Genomic DNA, 18,953 nt, shown 5'->3' on the forward strand with positions numbered 1-18,953 from the left:
CTTCTACTGGGACACTGACCATGTCACAAAGGCAGCTGGTGCTGGAGGCATCTGCATCTTTGACTTCCTCCTGGTGAATCTGCCATCAGCTGTGATTGGCTGATAAATGATCAGGAAAGGGTGGAATTGGGAGTGAAGACTTAGGTGGGAAATAACCCAGACAGAATCTTTCATTAGGAGCAAAGATGACCCCACTTAAAAGACAGCGGAGATCCCATACCTGTTCTTTAAATGATTCACTATTATCTTCTTCAGTCTCTTCTAACAGTGCACTATTTTATACTCTTTAGATCCTTCTCCAGATGTTATTTCTCACCTTAACTTAAAGAACAAAATGAAAGGAATAATAAAAATATTTATATTAAAAAATTATTACACACACTATACTATAGACACTGTCAAACCCCTGGGGTTATGGTACTAAAAACCAAGACACTTGGTCCCACCGAACGGCGTATCATTCTGTGACTATAAACATTGTTTTCTGTATTTATCTATCTTTGTTTATAGATTGCTAAGCTTGTGAGTCACTTGCAAAGATTAATTTGATAAATACAAGTAACACTGTTTAAAATCTTTATACCATTATATTTGTCTTGGAAATTGCACTTTTAAGTGACCAGGTGTTTGACTGTTTCACCAGACAAATTGGAGACAATCTGATTGTTCCTGGAGGAGTGAAGACCATCGAAGCCAATGGGAAGATGGTGATCCCTGGAGGCATCGATGTCCATACTCACTTCCAGATGCCATATAAGGGAATGACCACAGTAGATGACTTCTTCCAAGGGACAAAGGCAGCCTTAGCAGGTGGCACCACCATGATCAGTAAGTCTTCGTATTTTACACACTCCTGTTCCTCAGAGCTGTGTGTTTAATGAACGTGTTACCTCCAGAACTCTCTTACTATCACTTGTATACTTGCCCCAATTCAGTTTATAGATGTTCTGCCTGAGAAAAGCAGATTCAGCTGAGGAAATGGGTAACTACAGATAGGAGATTCATGAGGCTCTTGGTCATGGCAGCAGCTGCCCTCTTGTCTACCTTAGCAGCGGGTGCTGGCTCCTGCAATGAGTGGAGAATCAAGAAATAGCATCTCCGGGCTAGTAAGAGGTGAAAGTAGACTTTAAAAGTTGTGGATAGAAGATGAAATGTTATTTCAAAACTGCCCACTTGGGTCTGAGAAAGGAAGGCATGAATGGAGCTAAGGAGTATCACGGAGAGAGGGATTATGGAGAATTACATTTCTTGGAAATTTTATGAACTTCAGTGGGTGAAGCTGTGTCTGGTGGAGGTTTTCAAAATCACTGAGCTTGGTTTAAAGCTTCTATTGGGATGCTTGTCATGTCATAAAAGCAACTGGTGCTGGAGGCATCTGCATCTTTGACTTCCAGTCGCATTTAGTGCTATCTGGTCTGCACTGTATTTTGACCAATTCATATCTTTAAAATTTGACAAGCTGTAGGAGTGGTTTCTCTTGTTTTTAATTTTTGTTTTGTTTTGTTTTTTTCTATTGCAATTCCAAAAAAAAAAATCTAGGGAGTTGCATGCCATTGGATTACTGAACCAATAGCATTCCAGGGCAGTCCTTCCTGTCCCAAAGGAATCCTGATGAATTGGGTCCCATCCCAGTGCTGGCCCCAAACTTGGTCAGGCAGAGAGCACTGTTTATTTTAACACCATATACATCCCCTGAGAGTGCAGGACAGCCTGAGCAATAGAATTATCCACTGTCTTTTACTTTCTTTTGACAGGAGAATGAGCAGGGTTCAGCTTTGGCTAGTTGGGTGTGGAAGCCCAGAAAAATTGCACCAAAGCCTTAAAAGGTGCAATTCAGGGTTCAGTTCTCCAGCTGAAGGGTGGAAGCCTGCTGACTTCTCAGCAGCTGCCTGCAAACGAAAGCCCTGGTGTTGCCCCGGACATTACTAATGTAGCTCCATGCATTTACTTTCCGATAAGTGCACTCAGGCTGCTTTTGATAGAAGACTACGGGAATGAGTGATCTTGGCTTGGCTTTCTGCCATCTGGGCAAGGAGTTGGACCTGTTTGGCATCCTTGAGATTTGTATTATGCTTGGCCATCTGCATTAGGGAAGTCAGATTCCCAGTGATGAGAGTGAACCGCAAAAGCAATTGTGTCCTTCATAAATAAATTAGGAAACCTAGAGATGCAAAAAGAAAATAAACCTCATAATCCCACATCGCTGTTAGAGTTTGGCTGTATATCGTACACATTTTTAAAATCCTTTTTGGCAAAACTAGGATGACAGTATATGTACTATATTTTAACCTTTCATTTTTGCTAAATAATATGTCATGGATATCTTTGCATTCATTTCTATTCTACCCCAACATTTAAAGTGGATTCCTAGTCATCCATTTTATAAAGGATTTATGTATTTAACCTAACTTCTCTATTGTTAACAATTTCAATTGTTTCCAATTTTTCACTTAGATAAATAAGTAGTAAACATCTGTGGAACCAAAATTTTGTATACAGCCTCATTTATTTCCCTAGAAATAATTCGTAGGTGTAGGAATAAATATTGGGTTAAGGTTTGAAAAATGTCCAGGTTTTTTATGTATATTTCAAAATTGCTCTGTGGAAAGTTGTCCTTAGCTGTACTTTGTCCTTACTTGTACTTTGCCTCAGCCATTCAGGGGAATATGAAAGTGTAACTTTTGACTTTTCTTCATCAACTATAGATGCCATTGTTTAAAAAAAAAATGTATCCATGGTTGCAGAGTAGATTTGGGCCTCAAAGAAACCAGATTCTAGACAAGAAGTTTCCATGGAAATAAGATCTGTGGGCCCAGTATCAGGTTTATGTAACTGACACCAGCTTTGTCCTATAGCAGAGAGCCTCAATGTCTTGTGCCCTGACTTAGCTTTAAACCTCGCTTTCGCCCGTGGAAGAGAGTCTGACTTTTTTCACTAGCAGTGACCTCCCCACAGTACTAGTAAGAATGACACATAGTAGGCCCTCACTGATGGCTAACATTTATCAAGCACTTACCATGAGCCAAGCATTAGGTGAAGGATGTTACGTGCATTTTTCCCATTTAATCTTATAAATTCAGAAGAAAGGCACTAGTAACACCCTGTCTCCCACCCCACTTGGCACCAACTGAAAGGAAAGAAAACTGAGGTTTAGGAAAGCTAGTAATTTGTCCCAAATCACATAGCTTTGTGACATTTAAGTGATCAGCATTCTTGAAACTACCAGGGAACCCCTTCAAAAGTTAATTCCATGCTCAGGAAATAGAGATTCTGCAGTCACAGCTAAGCAAGCAGGAGCAGGCCTGGGCAGAGGGGAGTAAAGGCTGTGTCTGAGAGTGACTCATCTGGGGTCTCTGTCATTCAGTTGACCATGTGGTGCCTGAGCCTGAGTCCAGCCTGACTGAGGCCTATGAGAAATGGAGAGAGTGGGCTGATGGGAAGAGCTGCTGTGACTATGCCCTGCATGTGGACATAACCCACTGGAATGACAGCGTCAAGCAGGAAGTGCAGAACCTCATCAAGGACAAAGGTGAGCCCAGACATGCTGTCCTCCCCCCTCTCTTAGCTTCTTCTTGCCGGTCCTTCCAACACTATCTACTCGCTCAGTCACTGTCTTTTACTTGGAGTCTGGAACCTTGAGCATGAGCACTGGATGTAGGGATAGTACAATGTTCCAGGCACTTTATTTACTTCTTACAGGATCCCCGTGAGATAGTGATTCTTCTCTCCACTTTGCAGATGGAGAAGCTGAGGCTTAGAATAAGCAGCCCAAGATCATAGCATTAGTTAGCAGTAGATGTATTCAAATTCTATGCTCTTCACCTCCATGCAATATTGCCCATTCTGTAGAGGAAGAAACTGAGGTTGGGAGAGGTTAACTGATCTTACATAAGGTTTTATGGCTAGTATGACCTATGAGATTAGGGATTTTTAACCTGTATCATTTTTACTGTAGAGATCAAACCCTTACTATCATATAACAATGGCATCCTTAGAAAAGGCTAAGGCATTTCCAGGAGCAAGGATGTGCTGGTACTCTGGCTGGGAGCTGAGGGTGTGAAAACATGTTCATGCATATGTGTATGTGTTTCTGTGTGTGCGCCAGGGTGTGTCCTCTCAGTGAGTACATGATTTAGGTTCTGCTGTCTTCTTAGATTCCTCTATTCTCTGCTTCTTTTTGATCATCAGATATTGCAAACCCCTCCCCGCCACATACAGGCACACATAGGCACCATGTGCTCAGCATTGTAAGGCGGCCTGGGAGTCTTAGAGAAGTGTAAGTAATGGCCTCTGCTGAACACCCAAGGCAAAAGAAAACAGGCTCTTGAAGAACAACAGAATAAATGTCATAGGGTGCAAGAACCGTTACCAAAGGAGTAGTCTAGACACAAATGCTAGGAGTCCAGTGGAAGAGTGCACCCTGGGATGGCAGGGAAAGGATGACCCCCTCAGAGGATGATATTTTCTTTCCATCCCCCTCCTTACCCCACAAGCCCTGCAAAATCGTTGGTGACACAGAATGTGAGATTAACTCCTTCTTTCTGTATTTACATTTACATTGGGCATCTCAACTGGGGTAGAAAATTGAATCACTTTAGCACTCACTTCTTTATCAAAGAGCCTGCATCTTCCATGGATAATGTAGAGGCTTTTGGGAAGGATAGTGTTTGGGAAGACTGCCCTGAGTTGAACCACTCTGAGTAGGGAAGTTCTCAAATTACAACCCACTTTTGGCCCAGAACGCTGTGGGCTGAGAGGGCCCTAATGGTTAGAGACCAAAATTATCCCCCTTTCCTCAAAATGATTCTCAGTTCCCCAGTCCCACCTATTTCTGTAAATCACTGTATTAGTAGTTTATTTGGGGTGAGATCTAAATAGATCTTTACACATAAACCTTATAATTTAATTTTTTTTTTTTTTTTTTTTTTTTTTTTTTTTTTTTACGGAGTCTGGCTCTGTCACCCAGGCTGGAGTGCAGTGGCATGATCTCTGCTCACTGCAAGCTCCACCTCCTGGATTCACGCCATTCTCCTGCCTCAGCCTCCCGAGTAGCTGGGACTACAGGCACCTGCCACCACGCCCGGCTAATTTTTTGTATTTTTAGTAGAGACGGGGTTTCACCGTGTTAGCCAGGATGGTCTCGATCTCTTGACCTTGTGATCCACCCACCTCGGCCTCCCAAAGTGCTGGGATTACAGGCGTGAGTCACGGCGCCTGGCCACAACTTCAGATATTTAAGCACAAGGTAAAACCTGCCCATTAGTTCCCTAAGGGTAGGATCTGTATCTTAGTTCTCCTTTCCGAGCCAACACCCTGCACAGTAAAATGAACTGATCCCAGGAGATCCATTATTGGAAACCAAGTGTGTGCCAAGCCTGGTGCTAAGAGCTCTTTATGTATTCTCTCCTTTAATATTCACAACCACTTTATGAAGTAGGGTATTGTTATTTTTCCATTTAACGGGTGAGAAACCAAGGTCCAGAGAGGTTAAGTATCCCAAGGTCACTGAACTAGTATGTGGTGGATTTCAATGGTGCAGCCCCCAGGGTATGAACACAACTAGTTTGCTAGAGTGATTCTTAATGCCACCTACCACTGCCTTGAGCAATACCAAAGTTTATTGACCTTCTGGGATAGGGGATGCTGGACAGGGGAGGTTAGAAAGAGGCACAGAAGAAGAGACCACTGTGCTATGACATCTGTTAGGAATTGTTGATTTTATGGGGCAGAGGTGGGCAGGGCCGAATGCTTTTGAAGAATATAAATATCTGTTTTATGTTAGACAGGAGCCCGGGTAATGCAGCTGGGTCTCATGGTCAATGGAAGTGGGAGCAAAGGACGGAGGACAGTCATGATAACGTTGTCTTTCTCTTGTTTTTCCTCCCGTCCCTCTTTTGCAGGGGTTAACTCCTTCATGGTTTATATGGCTTATAAGGATTTGTATCAAGTATCTAACACAGAGGTAACAACCCATTTGCTATGTGGTTTGGGGTATCTGGATGGGTTTCCTATTGTTGCTGATGATCTTGGCCCTTGTAACATGAATCACTGTGGTCACTGTGGGAGACCACTGGGGCAGAATGCTTCTTGAAGCCTTTGCAGTCCACACTACATTTTAAATAAGGTAACGGGCAGGGTGCCCATGGTAAGACAGACGGGGAGCTAGAGTTTCCACTGGCAGCAGCTTTCTTAAACGGAAGAGGAGGAACATGCCTAAATTTCCATCTACCAAACAAGCTCCAAATCCCTCATAAGCCCAGTGAAAGCGTGAGGCTCTTCACCTGCAGGACCAGGAGGGCCTTCTGCTGATTGGAATAATCCTACTGCCTTGCCTCTGACTCTCCCCCTAAGAAATTCATGACATGCGTTTGCTTTAGACAGAGGCTAAGTTTTCAGAGGAAATACAAGAAATGAATTCTCATGCCTCCTGCTTAGAGGTGAAGGTATGTCTACCTTCACAGGTTAAGAGATAAGGGTTTCAGTTTTTTGTGTTTGTTTCTGGCCGGGCTGTAGAGGTTTTCTAGAGCATTTGTTGAGAAGAATTCTGAGGCTGTCTCTCAGCTCAGTGGGAAAATAATTCCATTAAAATTGTGTGCTAGAGGCAGAGGAGAGGAGTTGGTAGTACTTTATTATATATTTGCTCTGCCTGCCTAGGGAACATGGTAGGTTCTTTATATAGTCACAGTTTCCTAGGATTTCTTTGGACTAGCCCTCCTCTTTGGTCATGCCTATGTAATCTATATTTCTGCCTAGTGACTTATTTCCTCTGCTTTATCCCATTTGTTTTAGCTTGGGCTCTAGTAATTGGCCCTTCTGTGGGGTTGCTAAAAGTGCTTGCAAGAGTGACAAAGACTCATTTCTATTTCAGCTCTATGAGATCTTCACCTGCCTGGGAGAGCTGGGGGCCATTGCTCAAGTTCATGCTGAGAATGGGGATATCATTGCCCAGGTAACACCGTGCAGCTCCCTGTAGCGTGCTTTGGGTCTGCATCCCATTTGTTTCTTCATTTCTTCCGTGCTGCTTGAGCTCTCAATATGTGCACGACACCATCATAAGTACCTTGCTAAAGACAGAACCTGCTCCAAAGTACCTCAGAATCTAGGTGGAGGAAATAAAAGAGAGGGGAATGTAGACAAGTAATGAAACTAGAAGATGCGTTAAAACAGAAAGAGGGCTGGCCATTCTTGGAGAATCAGAAAAGGCATCCTGGAAGAGGAGGAGGATTTCAAATTGGACCATTTAGTGGGAGAGCATTTGCTGATTCTCTTCTGAAAATGTCTCAAAGCTACAAGACATTCTCTGTCATAAAGAAAGACAGTAAGGCAGCATTTCTCAGGAGCCAGAGATTGGATCCAAGTCTGTGGAACTCACAGCCTTAGATAATAGAGAATTTAGGTCTCACGAGGAGCAAATTTAGGTCTCGTGAGGAGCAAACATCTCACTGGATTCCTAGAAATCATATTGAGAAACTTGAGGAACGAGTGATGAAAGTGAGGGCCCCAACGCCCAAATTGATCATTTGTAAGGAAGCAGGAAGCAGTTATCTTTCCATCTCCTGGGCTGCTTAATGGAACAGATGGACAGATGCGTCTTAGGAAGGGTTTTGTTTATCTCAGAAAACATCTCAAGATTGGCTTTTGCTAGGAGGAGACAGCCAGAAAAAAAAAAGAGTGAGCTTTCTTCATCCATTTGATAATGATGGCAACAAGAAACCATTATTCATTCCCTCAAAGAGTATTTCCTGAGCACTTTGGGCCAGGCAGTAGCTATTGAAGTGAGCCAAAACAGATGCATTCCATGGCTCACTAATACTTGGGCTGTGCTTTTATTTTAGAAGTTGTCCAGAACTTGGTAACTGGTCGGCAGGGGTGTGGGAACAATGTCTAGGCCTCCTCTCATCTCGGACCATTAGTTTCCTGATAGCAGGTGCCATTTGGTGAGCACTGACTACTGTGTGCCAGGAACTGGTAAATTTTCTGGTATATTCTCATTTGATTTTCTCCCAACCCTTTAAAGAGCCTATCTTCCTCCCTGTTTTATACATGAGACCATCCAGGCTCAGAAGGATTAGATCACTGGCCCAAGGATCAGAGCAAATAACTAGGAAAACCAAATCTTTGCCCCTAAGAGGATGTGCCTCAGTGGGTATCTTTACCCAGAGATGGCATATCTGGGATCCCTTGCGTCTCAAGCCCAGCTGCAGGCTTGTGGGCAGGCAGCACCCCAGCCATGCAGGGCTCCATCTGTTGTGATTTCAGACTCTCCATGTTGTCTTGCTGGTGGGGGAGGTGAAGTAAGTGTACAGTTTCCTCTCACTGAGACCAAGGAGGCTAATTAGTCAGGACCCTGACAGCACTTTCGCCCACGTCCACCACACACCCAGCGATAATGAAATCATTTTCTGTAGAGAGTCCAAATGCCTTGGTCCTGTGGGAGGCAACCCAGTGGTATTAGAACTGTACTACTCCCTTTATCCAAGTCTTCAGAGCAGCAGCCAGAGGTCCCAGCCCTTCTCTCAGCTGCCCTGGAAACCAAACTCTCTGGCACTTCATTCCAGCCCCTGTGGAGGCAGATGGACTGCAACCCAAAGTCTCTGTTGTCAGTTTCTTTCCTCTTGTGAATCCTTAGCATGGAACTTTCTCTAGTTTCCCCTCCCACTACTATTTCCCTACCTTGGGAAGATCCGTCAGGAAAAGAGTAGGGGCATTTTTCCATTTGGATGAGTTTCTTGTGTGTGTTTATTCAATTCAGCTTGAGCTGAAAGATTTTTATCACATTGTTTAAATGAAGGCAGCTGCTATACTCAGAATTTCTTGCTGCACTTATTCAAAAGTGAATATCTGAGAGAGAAATCTTTGCCTTTGGATACAAACAAGGATGATTTTCAAGAATTTCAAGTTGGCAAAACAGTCTGAGAGGACAGCATCTTTAGCCATTCATTTAACAAATATTCGCTGAGCGCCTACTATGCGCCAAGCCTTGGAGAGGGAAGATGAAAAAGACAGGGTTCCTTTCCTTATGGACCAAGCCACAGTTGTGTCGTGACCCAAACTGTGATGTAACTGTAGCTGTGATGAATGCCACAACAAGCTTACCGCTATCCCCATGTAAGGGAGCATCGATGGGGCTTTACTGCCATTCTTAATCTCCCACCTATAGGGACATCATGGCTTCAGAATAGGACTTCCTAGCCTGAACAGTGCATTAGAATCACCAAATTTTTCTAATTCCAGGTATTCGGGAATTAGGAAAAGTCAGTAGCAGAGTTCAGGCAAGTGTATTTTGAAAATAATCCCCTGGTGATTTAAATGTGCTTGGAAGCCACCACTTGAGCTTAGCTTTGTCCTGTGCATTATCCTGGTGCACTCAAACACCTAAGACAGAGATTCTTTAGTTGGAGACCTTAACCCTTGTGTGACTGGAGGCAATTGAGAGTAGAAACTCACTAGACTTTGGAAGAAATTTAATTCAGTTCAAGTTTCAATAAGTGAAAATAGTAAGAATGCAAAGTGGAGGTGCTTTTCTGGAAAAATAAGCCTCTAACCTTTCTTTGTATTCTGTAGAGCTGGAGATAGTGACCATTTCACTTCTCATGGTTGCTTATAGTATGTGCATTTTCCTTTCTACTCCTCTTTTAGAAATTTCTATTACTAAAAACAAAAAACAGAAGGTTCTTTTCCAGGTGCTAAGAATCCTTAACCTTTTTAAATGCCTCATAGTTTCAAAGTGAGACAAGGCTTGTTGCTTTCACCATCTTTCCTGTATGTCTCACACATTACCAGAGTACTCCCAGGTCACTAGGCCAGGCCTGCTGGTGCAGAGGTTCATAGGAACCAGTCTTAATAATTTCAGAGTGAATGCCAGTAATGCTGAAGGAATGGTGGCTTGGGATTTCTGCCAGTTCCAGTCAGTCCATGCGTGTGTGTGCTCACTGTCCAGCTACCTACTTCTTCCAGAAAGAGGCTAGAAGTCTGAGGAATGTAGCCATCAGCCTCAAGGGACATGCACTTCTTCTGCCATGTCCACAACTTGGTTAAACAGAATTTCACCAAGACACTAACTCAGAAAATGCTGTTTGGAGGCACTATTTTGTTTGGTTAAATTTTGAATCCATTCATTTAAGCCATAGATTTAAAACATCAAAATTCCTGAGTGGTTTATTAAAACATGCATTACTAGGATTCAACCTCACATCTTCTGATGTGGTAGGCTAGGATGAGCGAGAAATCTGCATTTCTACAAAAACAATTCAGGCGATTCTGCTGTAAGTGATGAGTGGCTCACACTTTGGGAGACATAGCACTAAATTGTAAGCCCCGTGAGGTCAGGGGCTGCATTGCTTTAATGCAGGTACTTACCCAGAGCCTAGCAGGAAGCAGATGCCCAGTACATTTTGTTGAGTGAAATGGTTTAAAGAGCGTGAGTGAATAAACAAATGAGATAAGCAAGTGTAGTTTCAGAGGCAGCTGAGACTGAGAGAGATGAAGAATAAGTAACCTGGTATGATTCTTGATGGGCAGAATAGACAAAAAATAGTCTTAACAGACAACTATCTTTCTTTCAGTAAAAACAAATCACCCTTGAATGTTTTTTTCCTCCTTTTAGTTGAGTCTACCATCTACTGCAACTCCAAATATAGGATTAATACATCTGTTCAACATATACATATTTCTTCTTTAGATCTTTAGATCAGAACATACCAGTGTAATTTTTCCAAATCTCACTTGAGCTTATTGAAGAACTATTTCCTTTTTTCATTTCAGGAGCAAACCCGCATGTTGGAAATGGGGATAACTGGCCCAGAAGGCCATGTACTGAGCAGGCCAGAGGAGGTAAGTTACAGGGGATGAAGGTGCACACACAACGCATGAATAAACATTGTTAGAAGGCGATGAGAATCTGAGTACCAGGTTGCAGTATTGGAACATTTCTTCCAAAGACCACTTCTGATTGACCCTAGCTCAAGAGCCCGTGAGAAAATTAGAAAGGAATGTAAGAGACATGCTTATTTCTGACCCCTAATCTCTCTAAAGATAACACAAGTTGGAGTGTCCTTCAGAGCTATTCAGGAGTGTTAAATTTCTGATCCCTTTCTTAAGGAAATCTCAGTGTGAATCTCATAGACATTTCCACTTATTCCCTTATTTCATTTTGAGTCCTGCAAAATATTGGCCATATAAATAAGAGGTTGAATGGACTTTTTTATATACATTATACTCATAAATTTGTATAACGTGATGATTATGTCCAGGTATGGAAGTTTCTCATATATAAAATGAATGATTATTTATGTCTGTGCTTAGCAGCCAAATAACAAAACAAAGGTGACTAGAGGCTGGTTCCATGTCTCCGAGATGTCAGCAGCTTCACCTGCTGGCATGGAGCACAGAGCTGGGAATTGGCTGCCCATGTACCTGAAAGCACATTGGCTTTGGAAGGGCAGCCTGAGTCTACCACCTGGAGCAAAGTCAAGGCCCTCCATATCAGTGAAGCAAATCCTGTTTCTGTTCTGTCATTCCAAACCCTACAACAGGGAGAAGAAGGAATCATAACCAGAAATGACTGCATTCCCATACCCATCTCTTTTACAGTCTTATTTAAAAGATAAATAGAACACACATAGACAAAAATGTTTCTGTCCTAAGGAGGCAATGAATTTTCACAAACCGGATACGCTTGTATAACTAGCACCCAAAGAAGGAAACAGATTAGCAGCACCTCAGAAACTCCTTTGTGTCTAGTGATACTTTTATTGCCATTTAAATAATTTATAATTTTTTTTATTAGGGTTCCAGTCACATACAGCATCCCTGAAGTCTGTCTCCTTAATAATACCTGGTGTAGGTCACTTCTATGGAATGCATACATCTAGTATGTGCTGATAGCTTACGTTATCTCAGTTCTTGCTACTGCTGCCCTGTGTGGTTGCCATTGATGCACAGGTAAAGAAGCTGAAGCTCAGAGAGGTTAAGCCCCTGGCTGATCACACTTGAAGGACTGGAAAATGGTTTACTCATCACGAAGAGACCAGAGTGATCAGCATTGTTTCTGAAGCTTTTCTTAAAGGCTGGTCACTGTGGAGATGTGCTGGCAAGACGGATCGCCAGCAGCAGCTAGGGGATTTCAGAGCAAAGTCTATTTTTGTTCCTTGGTTTGTTTTTTCAACCTCCCCTTAGCCCTACCACCCCACCCTCCTCCTTATTCCTGTCTCCTTTTTAGTAAGAAAGCCTCTCGGCCGCAAATCTCTATAGCCGTGGAAGGCCTTTTGGTGAAGTTGGAGGGTGATGTAACCTTCCAAAGATAGTCATGTTGTCAAAGTGCTGAGAAACCTGTCGTGTTTGGGAGGAATGAGATCAAAGGGACCAGGACAGAGGTCCTGGGGGAGCTGAAGTGGTCAGCATGGGTGTGAAGGGGGAGGAGTGAGCACAGGAGGAACCAGACCCTCTTCAATTCAGGCACACCCAGACACCATCTCAAGTGATCCTGTTCAGAGAGCTGAGACCCCAGACACAGAGACAGCTGCTCCAGAGTACAAAATTCTGGGTGCTTCAGGAAGGTGTCCACATTCACCTGTGGCCAGGGGCCTCCAAGGTCCCATCCACATGGAATAAAGTGCAGCTTGGGGGAGGCCAGCTCAGCCAGCCAAGTTCTTAGAGTCTATCTGCTGAGCTACACCCACTATGGGCAGTGACTGGTTTGCATTATACAGCCATTGGGCATCTGCAAGCTATTTTTGGTATTTTTTTTTTTAAGTTTTAGGCTCCACAGGCTAACCAGAATGTCATATCCATAAAAAAAGGAACTGTTGCCAATTGAATGGAAAAATGTCAAAGTCTTTGCTGTGTGCTGAATTGGACTAACTCACACCAGTTGAGAGCAGACCACTTGAGAGTAACACAGATCCTCAACTGGTTAGAAAATATTATCAACAGTAATGTCAATACCAAACCCTCAAGAGGCACTTACCTTGTTCTCCCATTAGGAATGGGCTAACTGCTTTACAAGGATTAACTCGTTTAATTCTCAGCACAGCCCAACGTGTCAGATCCTATTATCCTCAATTCACAGACAAGAAAACTGAGGCATTGGGAGGTTGTGTAATGTACCTGAGGTCACCTAGCTTATAAGTGCCAGAACCGGGACTCAGAACCGGGCCATCTGAGAGAGTCTCAGCTCTCAGATCCTGCTTTGTTAATAAAGTATGGGAAAACTTCTTATTTCTTACTTAATAAATGCCACTGGGTTGGTTAGCTTATTTGAAAACATGAATTCTACATTAGGATAATATGGGAGAGATCAATAATAAAAGAAATCTTTGTGTTAAGAAACCTGGGAATTATTTTTGTAAGAAATGCCTCCTAGAATTAACCCTTTGCTGACCACTTACTGCTGCAGGAAAGGATTTGAGGAACCAGGATGCCTAACTGGCTTGGCTGTTATTTTAGACATAATGGTTTGCTGTTGTGTCTTCCCAGAGATTCTGTCCTGAGAAGATTGAGGAGCAAAGGCTTTCATTCAGATGTCACCTTGTGATAACCACAGAGGCTAAGGAAAAAGTACTTACCCTCTGCCAGGCATTGCTCTCAGATGACAACACTGTGCTATAGTATTTTACTAGTGAGGGACAGAGGCACTGGGAAGCTGAGTAAAGTGACACAGTTAGGAAGTGGTAGATCTGAGATGTGGATATAGGCTCCCTAATTCCAGATCCTGCCAAAATTATCCATAACCTCTGTGCAGCACTGCATCCTCACAGTTCGTGGAGGTGGGAGCCACCAGTTTGAGAGGTTCTTGTTTCTATTGACTCCTGGAGACTTTTTCTTGCAGCTGGAAGCTGAGGCTGTGTTCCGTGCCATCACCATTGCCAGCCAAACCAATTGCCCTCTCTACGTCACAAAGGTCATGAGCAAGAGTGCAGCTGACCTCATCTCACAAGCCAGGAAAAAAGGTGATTGTGTTTCCAAGATCTCGGAGCCCCTCATGGCACTGCTTGGTTCCTTCCCTCTCTGGTTGTCCTGTGTAATATAAATGGTGCCTACTTTGCTCATTGCCTTGCTCCCTAGGAAGCCCCTCTCCACATCCTGTGTGGATGGGAGGATCCTGGGATTTCTCCCACTTGGCATGTAAGTAAACTGAGGCTCAGGAAGGTTAGGTGAGTTGTCCAAGATGACACAGCTTGAATCAGTTTTTCTGAGACTTTGTGCATCTTCCTTCTCCCCTTGATCTTTGATTTTCAGTTTACCTTGTCTGAGTTTTATAAATGGACATATCAGTCAGGATTAAATTGGGTGCAAAATTCAAAGATCCTGCTCAAACTGGCTTAAACAAGCACAAGTAAATAACTGATTATAGGTGTTTCAGGTATGGCTAGATCGAGGGGCCTCAGCAATGGTATTAGGGGTTTGTCATGCGTACTCCTTTCTTGGCTGTCTTTCCTCTGGTTTATGTTCAGTATGAACAGTCACAGAATAGATGCTGAGAGGCACCTGTTGTCCTCAATTTTTGGTGGAGAGCATAATGGGAAAGTAAAATACACCTTTTCCAGCAGGTCAAGCAAAAGTCCCTAGGAGCACTGTGACTGGCCTGGCTTGGGTCATGTGTTCATCCCTGGACCAGTAAACACCCCGGGGATGGTATCTGGCCAGGATTGAGGCCACAGTGCAGATGCCGGTCACACGTCCTGAGCCACTGAGACTAGCACAAGTTATGTTAGAGAAGGGGTTGAGTGGATCTCCAAAGCATGTGGCCCATCACAGCCTTCACGACCCTGGCTATGTCCCTGTTGCCTGTTGACTTCTGCTTCTTTGCTCCACTGGTGTTAACTTGGGATTCCTTTGCTTGTCTTGTGCTTAGCTAAAGTTTTCAGAGCTTTCTTTTCTGCTTCTGGTTCTCATCCTCAGTGTCAGACTCGTGGGCTCCGTTGTGAGGCTGAGTAAGTGACGAGTGCAGGTGAGAAGCTGCAGATGTGCAGCTCTGCATTGGGTTGTGAGAGGATTTACCAGACCCGATGATGTGGTTGCTACCACTGCGTGCCAGTGGCCATTCTGGTAGTGGAGAAGCCCAAGATGTGTGATTCATCTACAAAACTGGCCTGTGAAACTCCACGTGTGAGTGACTGTGGTAGCTAAAAATAGTCTCAGCTGACGCTGATGGCTGAGTGTTCAGCTGCCTGGCCTTCTGGCACAGGGTGACCCTATTTTTCTTGCGAGAGGGGAGGCTTTCACATTGTCTAGACACCCTTCCTAGCTGACAGATTCTGGGGCACCTCCTTCCTTCCTCTGTTCTCCGTAGGCCTACTGTTTTCTCCTTAGCTTTTAGAAGTCTCAGCTGACATGGCGTGGTTGCTCCACTGGCTATGAGTCACTGAGCGAGAACCAGGAAAGCAGCCCAGTGCTCCTCACTCATTCTTGGAGAAAAGCAAAAAGAGAAAAAAGAAGACATGTGTAGGAACTCCCTTCTGCCCTCACCCAGTGCCACACACACACACCCCTGCCAACCGTGACCCCCCACCACCCTCATGCCCTCTGCTGAGGCTGCATTCTGACCGGGACCATTCTCAGGGTGACCTCAGGACAGGGTGTTTTAGTTACATGCTGGTCTCATTTCAAACTTCATGGAGAAAAATCCTAACCCTGAGCCTTTTGGCTCATAATTCTTTGGCGAGCAGAACTAGTACAGCTGTGTCTCCAGGGTGGAATGGGGGTGTTAGTTCAGGGATGAAAAACCGGCTGCTGAGATTGAAGTCAGTAAACATCTCATGGACCGTCATTCTCGGGGAAACACTCAAGAGCATTCTGAGCAGGACAAAGTGTAGCAGGGTTTGCGCTTCCCTCCTGAGCAGGATATGGTTGAACTCTCAGTGTGTTTAGTCATCAATCATCAGGGCTCTTTAACTGTATGGCTGCTCAGAATTAATATTAGAAAACTACAATTTAATGAGGAACAACTATGTGCCCTGTACTGAGATAAACAGTTTAATTTTTTTTATTGTGTAGAATTCTCAAAGAACTCTGAGAAATAGGCATTTCTCAGATATGCCGTTTTTCAGACGAAATTGCAGCACAACTTGTCCAGAATCTCCCAGCTGGGAGAACTGGTATTCAAATCTAGGTGTAATTACTATCTTAGCTTCTTTTACTCTTCCATGCTAAACATAGTCCAGAGGGAGAGTTCTTCCACTTTTAAGATTCTGTTTCTTTCAATAGTAGTTGAGTGCTTGCTGTGACTTTCATTTCTTCATATCTCTATGGTCCTATATCCTCTAGTGTGTAAGTATTTTTGGAGAGCCCTTGAATTCTCATCACATCGATCTTTTTTACTCTTACCCCAAAAAGCAGGGCTGTCCTATGTGAATCATTGCCATCACTTCCTTCTTTTGCCCATGGCAGACATTACTAATTAATCGAGTCTTTTCTACTGAGACCAGAAACATTATTAGAATTCTTCCCTTCATAGAATTCTAGGCAACCATTACCAATTGAACAGAGCTGAAACAAGGCAAAACCTATTTGTAATCCTGGCCATAGAGTGCAAACTTATGGAGAATTTGACTGTGGAAGATGGAGGACCAAAGTTAAAGAAGTGCAGGGCTGTATAGGGTAGCTTTGGCCCCAGATTTTGGCATAGAGAAACTTGGTACCAACCACCTAGCTATGAGCTAGCATTTGCTTTATATATATATATATAAATTTTTATATATTTATTTTAAAGTTTTATATATTTTAAATTTAATTTTTATTTTAAATTTTTATATATTTATTTTATATATTTCTATATATTTCTACATTCTGTATTTTCTATGCTTTCTATATTCCTTCTTCTTGAAGCTAAACAGCTTAGATCAGTGTATATTCCAATAGCCTTTATCCCCTCTCCATGGTTTGGGTAGTTAAGCCCCTAATTTTTGAGGCAGAATCCAAGAAGCTAGTCTCATATTTGATGCATCCTAGGTTACTGGGTGACTTTTAGCAAGTCATCATGTTAGGAGTGACAAACATGATAAAAAAAAAAAAATCATGAGAGTCTGTAATCCACAGGAATGGATTTTACTTTATGGAACCAAAGCATATCATTATAATGGGGGGATCTAGCAATTCCCAGTGGTGGGGGCACATTTGGGACTTTGGGCCCCTACTGTGGGAAGGAGTAACAGGTAAAGAAAGCGATATTTACCAAGCATCCTCTAGGTGCCAGATGCTTCACATATGCCATATCTTTTCATTTTCAAAAGCCTAAGAAGTAGACATGATCTCGTTTTATCAGTTTCAGAATATATCTATTTCAGCCTTGGTATACATGTAACTCATTACTAGAGCAAGAACTGGAGCATTTTAGTATCTCTGAAATGAGGATGAATCTTAAAATCAATATGTATATTTTATTTTATTTTGCCTCAAATTTTAATTTGCCTCAAAATTTGAGAATTAACACTGCATCTAACAACCAATGGCTTCTTTTAATCTAGGGAATACAAACTTGGTCACATTTAGCAGATAGGAAAGCAGGGGCTTAGAAAAGGTGGGAACATGGACTTGAACCCAGGTCTGTCTGACTGTGAGACACAGTCCTGGGTAGGCTTAGGAGTTAAATTAAATAGGCTGGGCCCAGTGCAGCACATACTTTATGCTAACCCCTTGTCTATTTCCTGTCCCTGCTAGGAAACGTGGTGTTTGGCGAGCCCATCACTGCCAGCCTTGGCATAGATGGAACCCATTACTGGAGCAAGAACTGGGCCAAGGCAGCTGCATTTGTAACATCCCCACCCCTGAGCCCTGACCCAACTACTCCGGACTACATCAACTCCTTGCTGGCCAGGTGGGTGCAGGAATGCCCAGCAGCAGGTGTTTTGTGAAAGCATCTCTTGGGGCCAGCTGGGTTGAGGACTGGAGCAGTCCCATCTATCAACTAGACCAGAGTCTGCAGTGTGAACAATGTATTGGGAATTCTTTTGCAGTCTTGAGAGTAGAAAACAGGCTCTTCCCCATCCTATTTTAAACATTAATAGAGTCATAATATTAATAATGGTAATAGCAGTTAAAACCTATTATGTGCCAAGCTCTATGGTAAGACTATACTCACAGTCTTATTTGTTTCTCCTAACAACTTTATGAGTGAGGTACGCTTATCATTTACATATTAAGTAACTAAAGGTCAGAGAAGCTAAATCATTTGCCTAAGTTCAAATAGCTGGTCATGATGACAATCAAAATTATAGGGAGACTCCTTTGTTGCTGCCCTCTGCAGACATGTAGGATCGTGACATTGCTCATTTGAATCCATTTTATTTTGCTACAAAAGAGATGATCTGACCCTACCCCCTCACTTTCTAGATGGGGTAACTGAGTTCGGGGAGGGGAAGAAACTCATCCAAGCTCATATTTCTAGTAAGAGGTAGAGGAGAGATTCCAAACCCAAGTAGTCAGAGTCCATACCCTCACAGTAGACACAAGATTCTAAGCTCCCAGTGTGTGTGCCTCCTGCCATCTCTCCTGTTCATGTGGAGCTTTTCTCCTTTGCCAGTGGGGATCTGCAACTATCTGGGAGTGCCCACTGCACCTTCAGCACTGCCCAGAAAGCAATTGGAAAGGACAACTTCACAGCCATTCCTGAGGGCACCAATGGTGTGGAGGAGCGGATGTCTGTCATCTGGGACAAGGCTGTGGTAAGGCATGGAGGTCATGGGAGGGTGGCCAGGGCCAAAACATCTATGGGCCAGATCAGAACCTCCTGTCACCAGTTGGGCTGGTGACACTGTGAGTGCAGATGGGATCTTGTACCTGCTGAGATGTCTCTGGAACCATGTGGCTCAGGCATTGTGGAAAATTTCCTTCTAGTGTAATGAATCCTAAGGTCTCGCATTGTGAAGGAGGCTTCCTCATCTAGACTGTTAGGACTAGGAACCAGACATGCAACTCCTTCATCTGAGTGAACCAATAACCTGTACTTAAAATAA

General features: G+C 43.3%; 1 protein-coding gene across 2 annotated transcripts in view; it reads left to right on the forward strand.

Annotated features, from left to right (window-relative positions):
* Positions 1 to 18,953, forward strand: part of DPYSL3 (dihydropyrimidinase like 3) — a 118,928-nt gene that overhangs the window by 89,712 nt on the left and 10,263 nt on the right. For both annotated transcript variants that reach the window (XM_008014875.3, XM_038006332.2), the window contains exons 3-10: positions 644 to 828; positions 3,365 to 3,529; positions 5,901 to 5,962; positions 6,869 to 6,949; positions 10,765 to 10,833; positions 13,829 to 13,949; positions 17,659 to 17,815; positions 18,521 to 18,662. In XM_008014875.3, the coding sequence (XP_008013066.2) occupies positions 644 to 828; positions 3,365 to 3,529; positions 5,901 to 5,962; positions 6,869 to 6,949; positions 10,765 to 10,833; positions 13,829 to 13,949; positions 17,659 to 17,815; positions 18,521 to 18,662 (982 nt within the window). The remainder of the gene's footprint in view (positions 1 to 643; positions 829 to 3,364; positions 3,530 to 5,900; positions 5,963 to 6,868; positions 6,950 to 10,764; positions 10,834 to 13,828; positions 13,950 to 17,658; positions 17,816 to 18,520; positions 18,663 to 18,953) is intronic.

The sequence above is a fragment of the Chlorocebus sabaeus genome, chromosome 23 (genome assembly GCF_047675955.1).
Source record: "Chlorocebus sabaeus isolate Y175 chromosome 23, mChlSab1.0.hap1, whole genome shotgun sequence".
Classification (NCBI taxonomy): domain Eukaryota; kingdom Metazoa; phylum Chordata; class Mammalia; order Primates; family Cercopithecidae; genus Chlorocebus; species Chlorocebus sabaeus.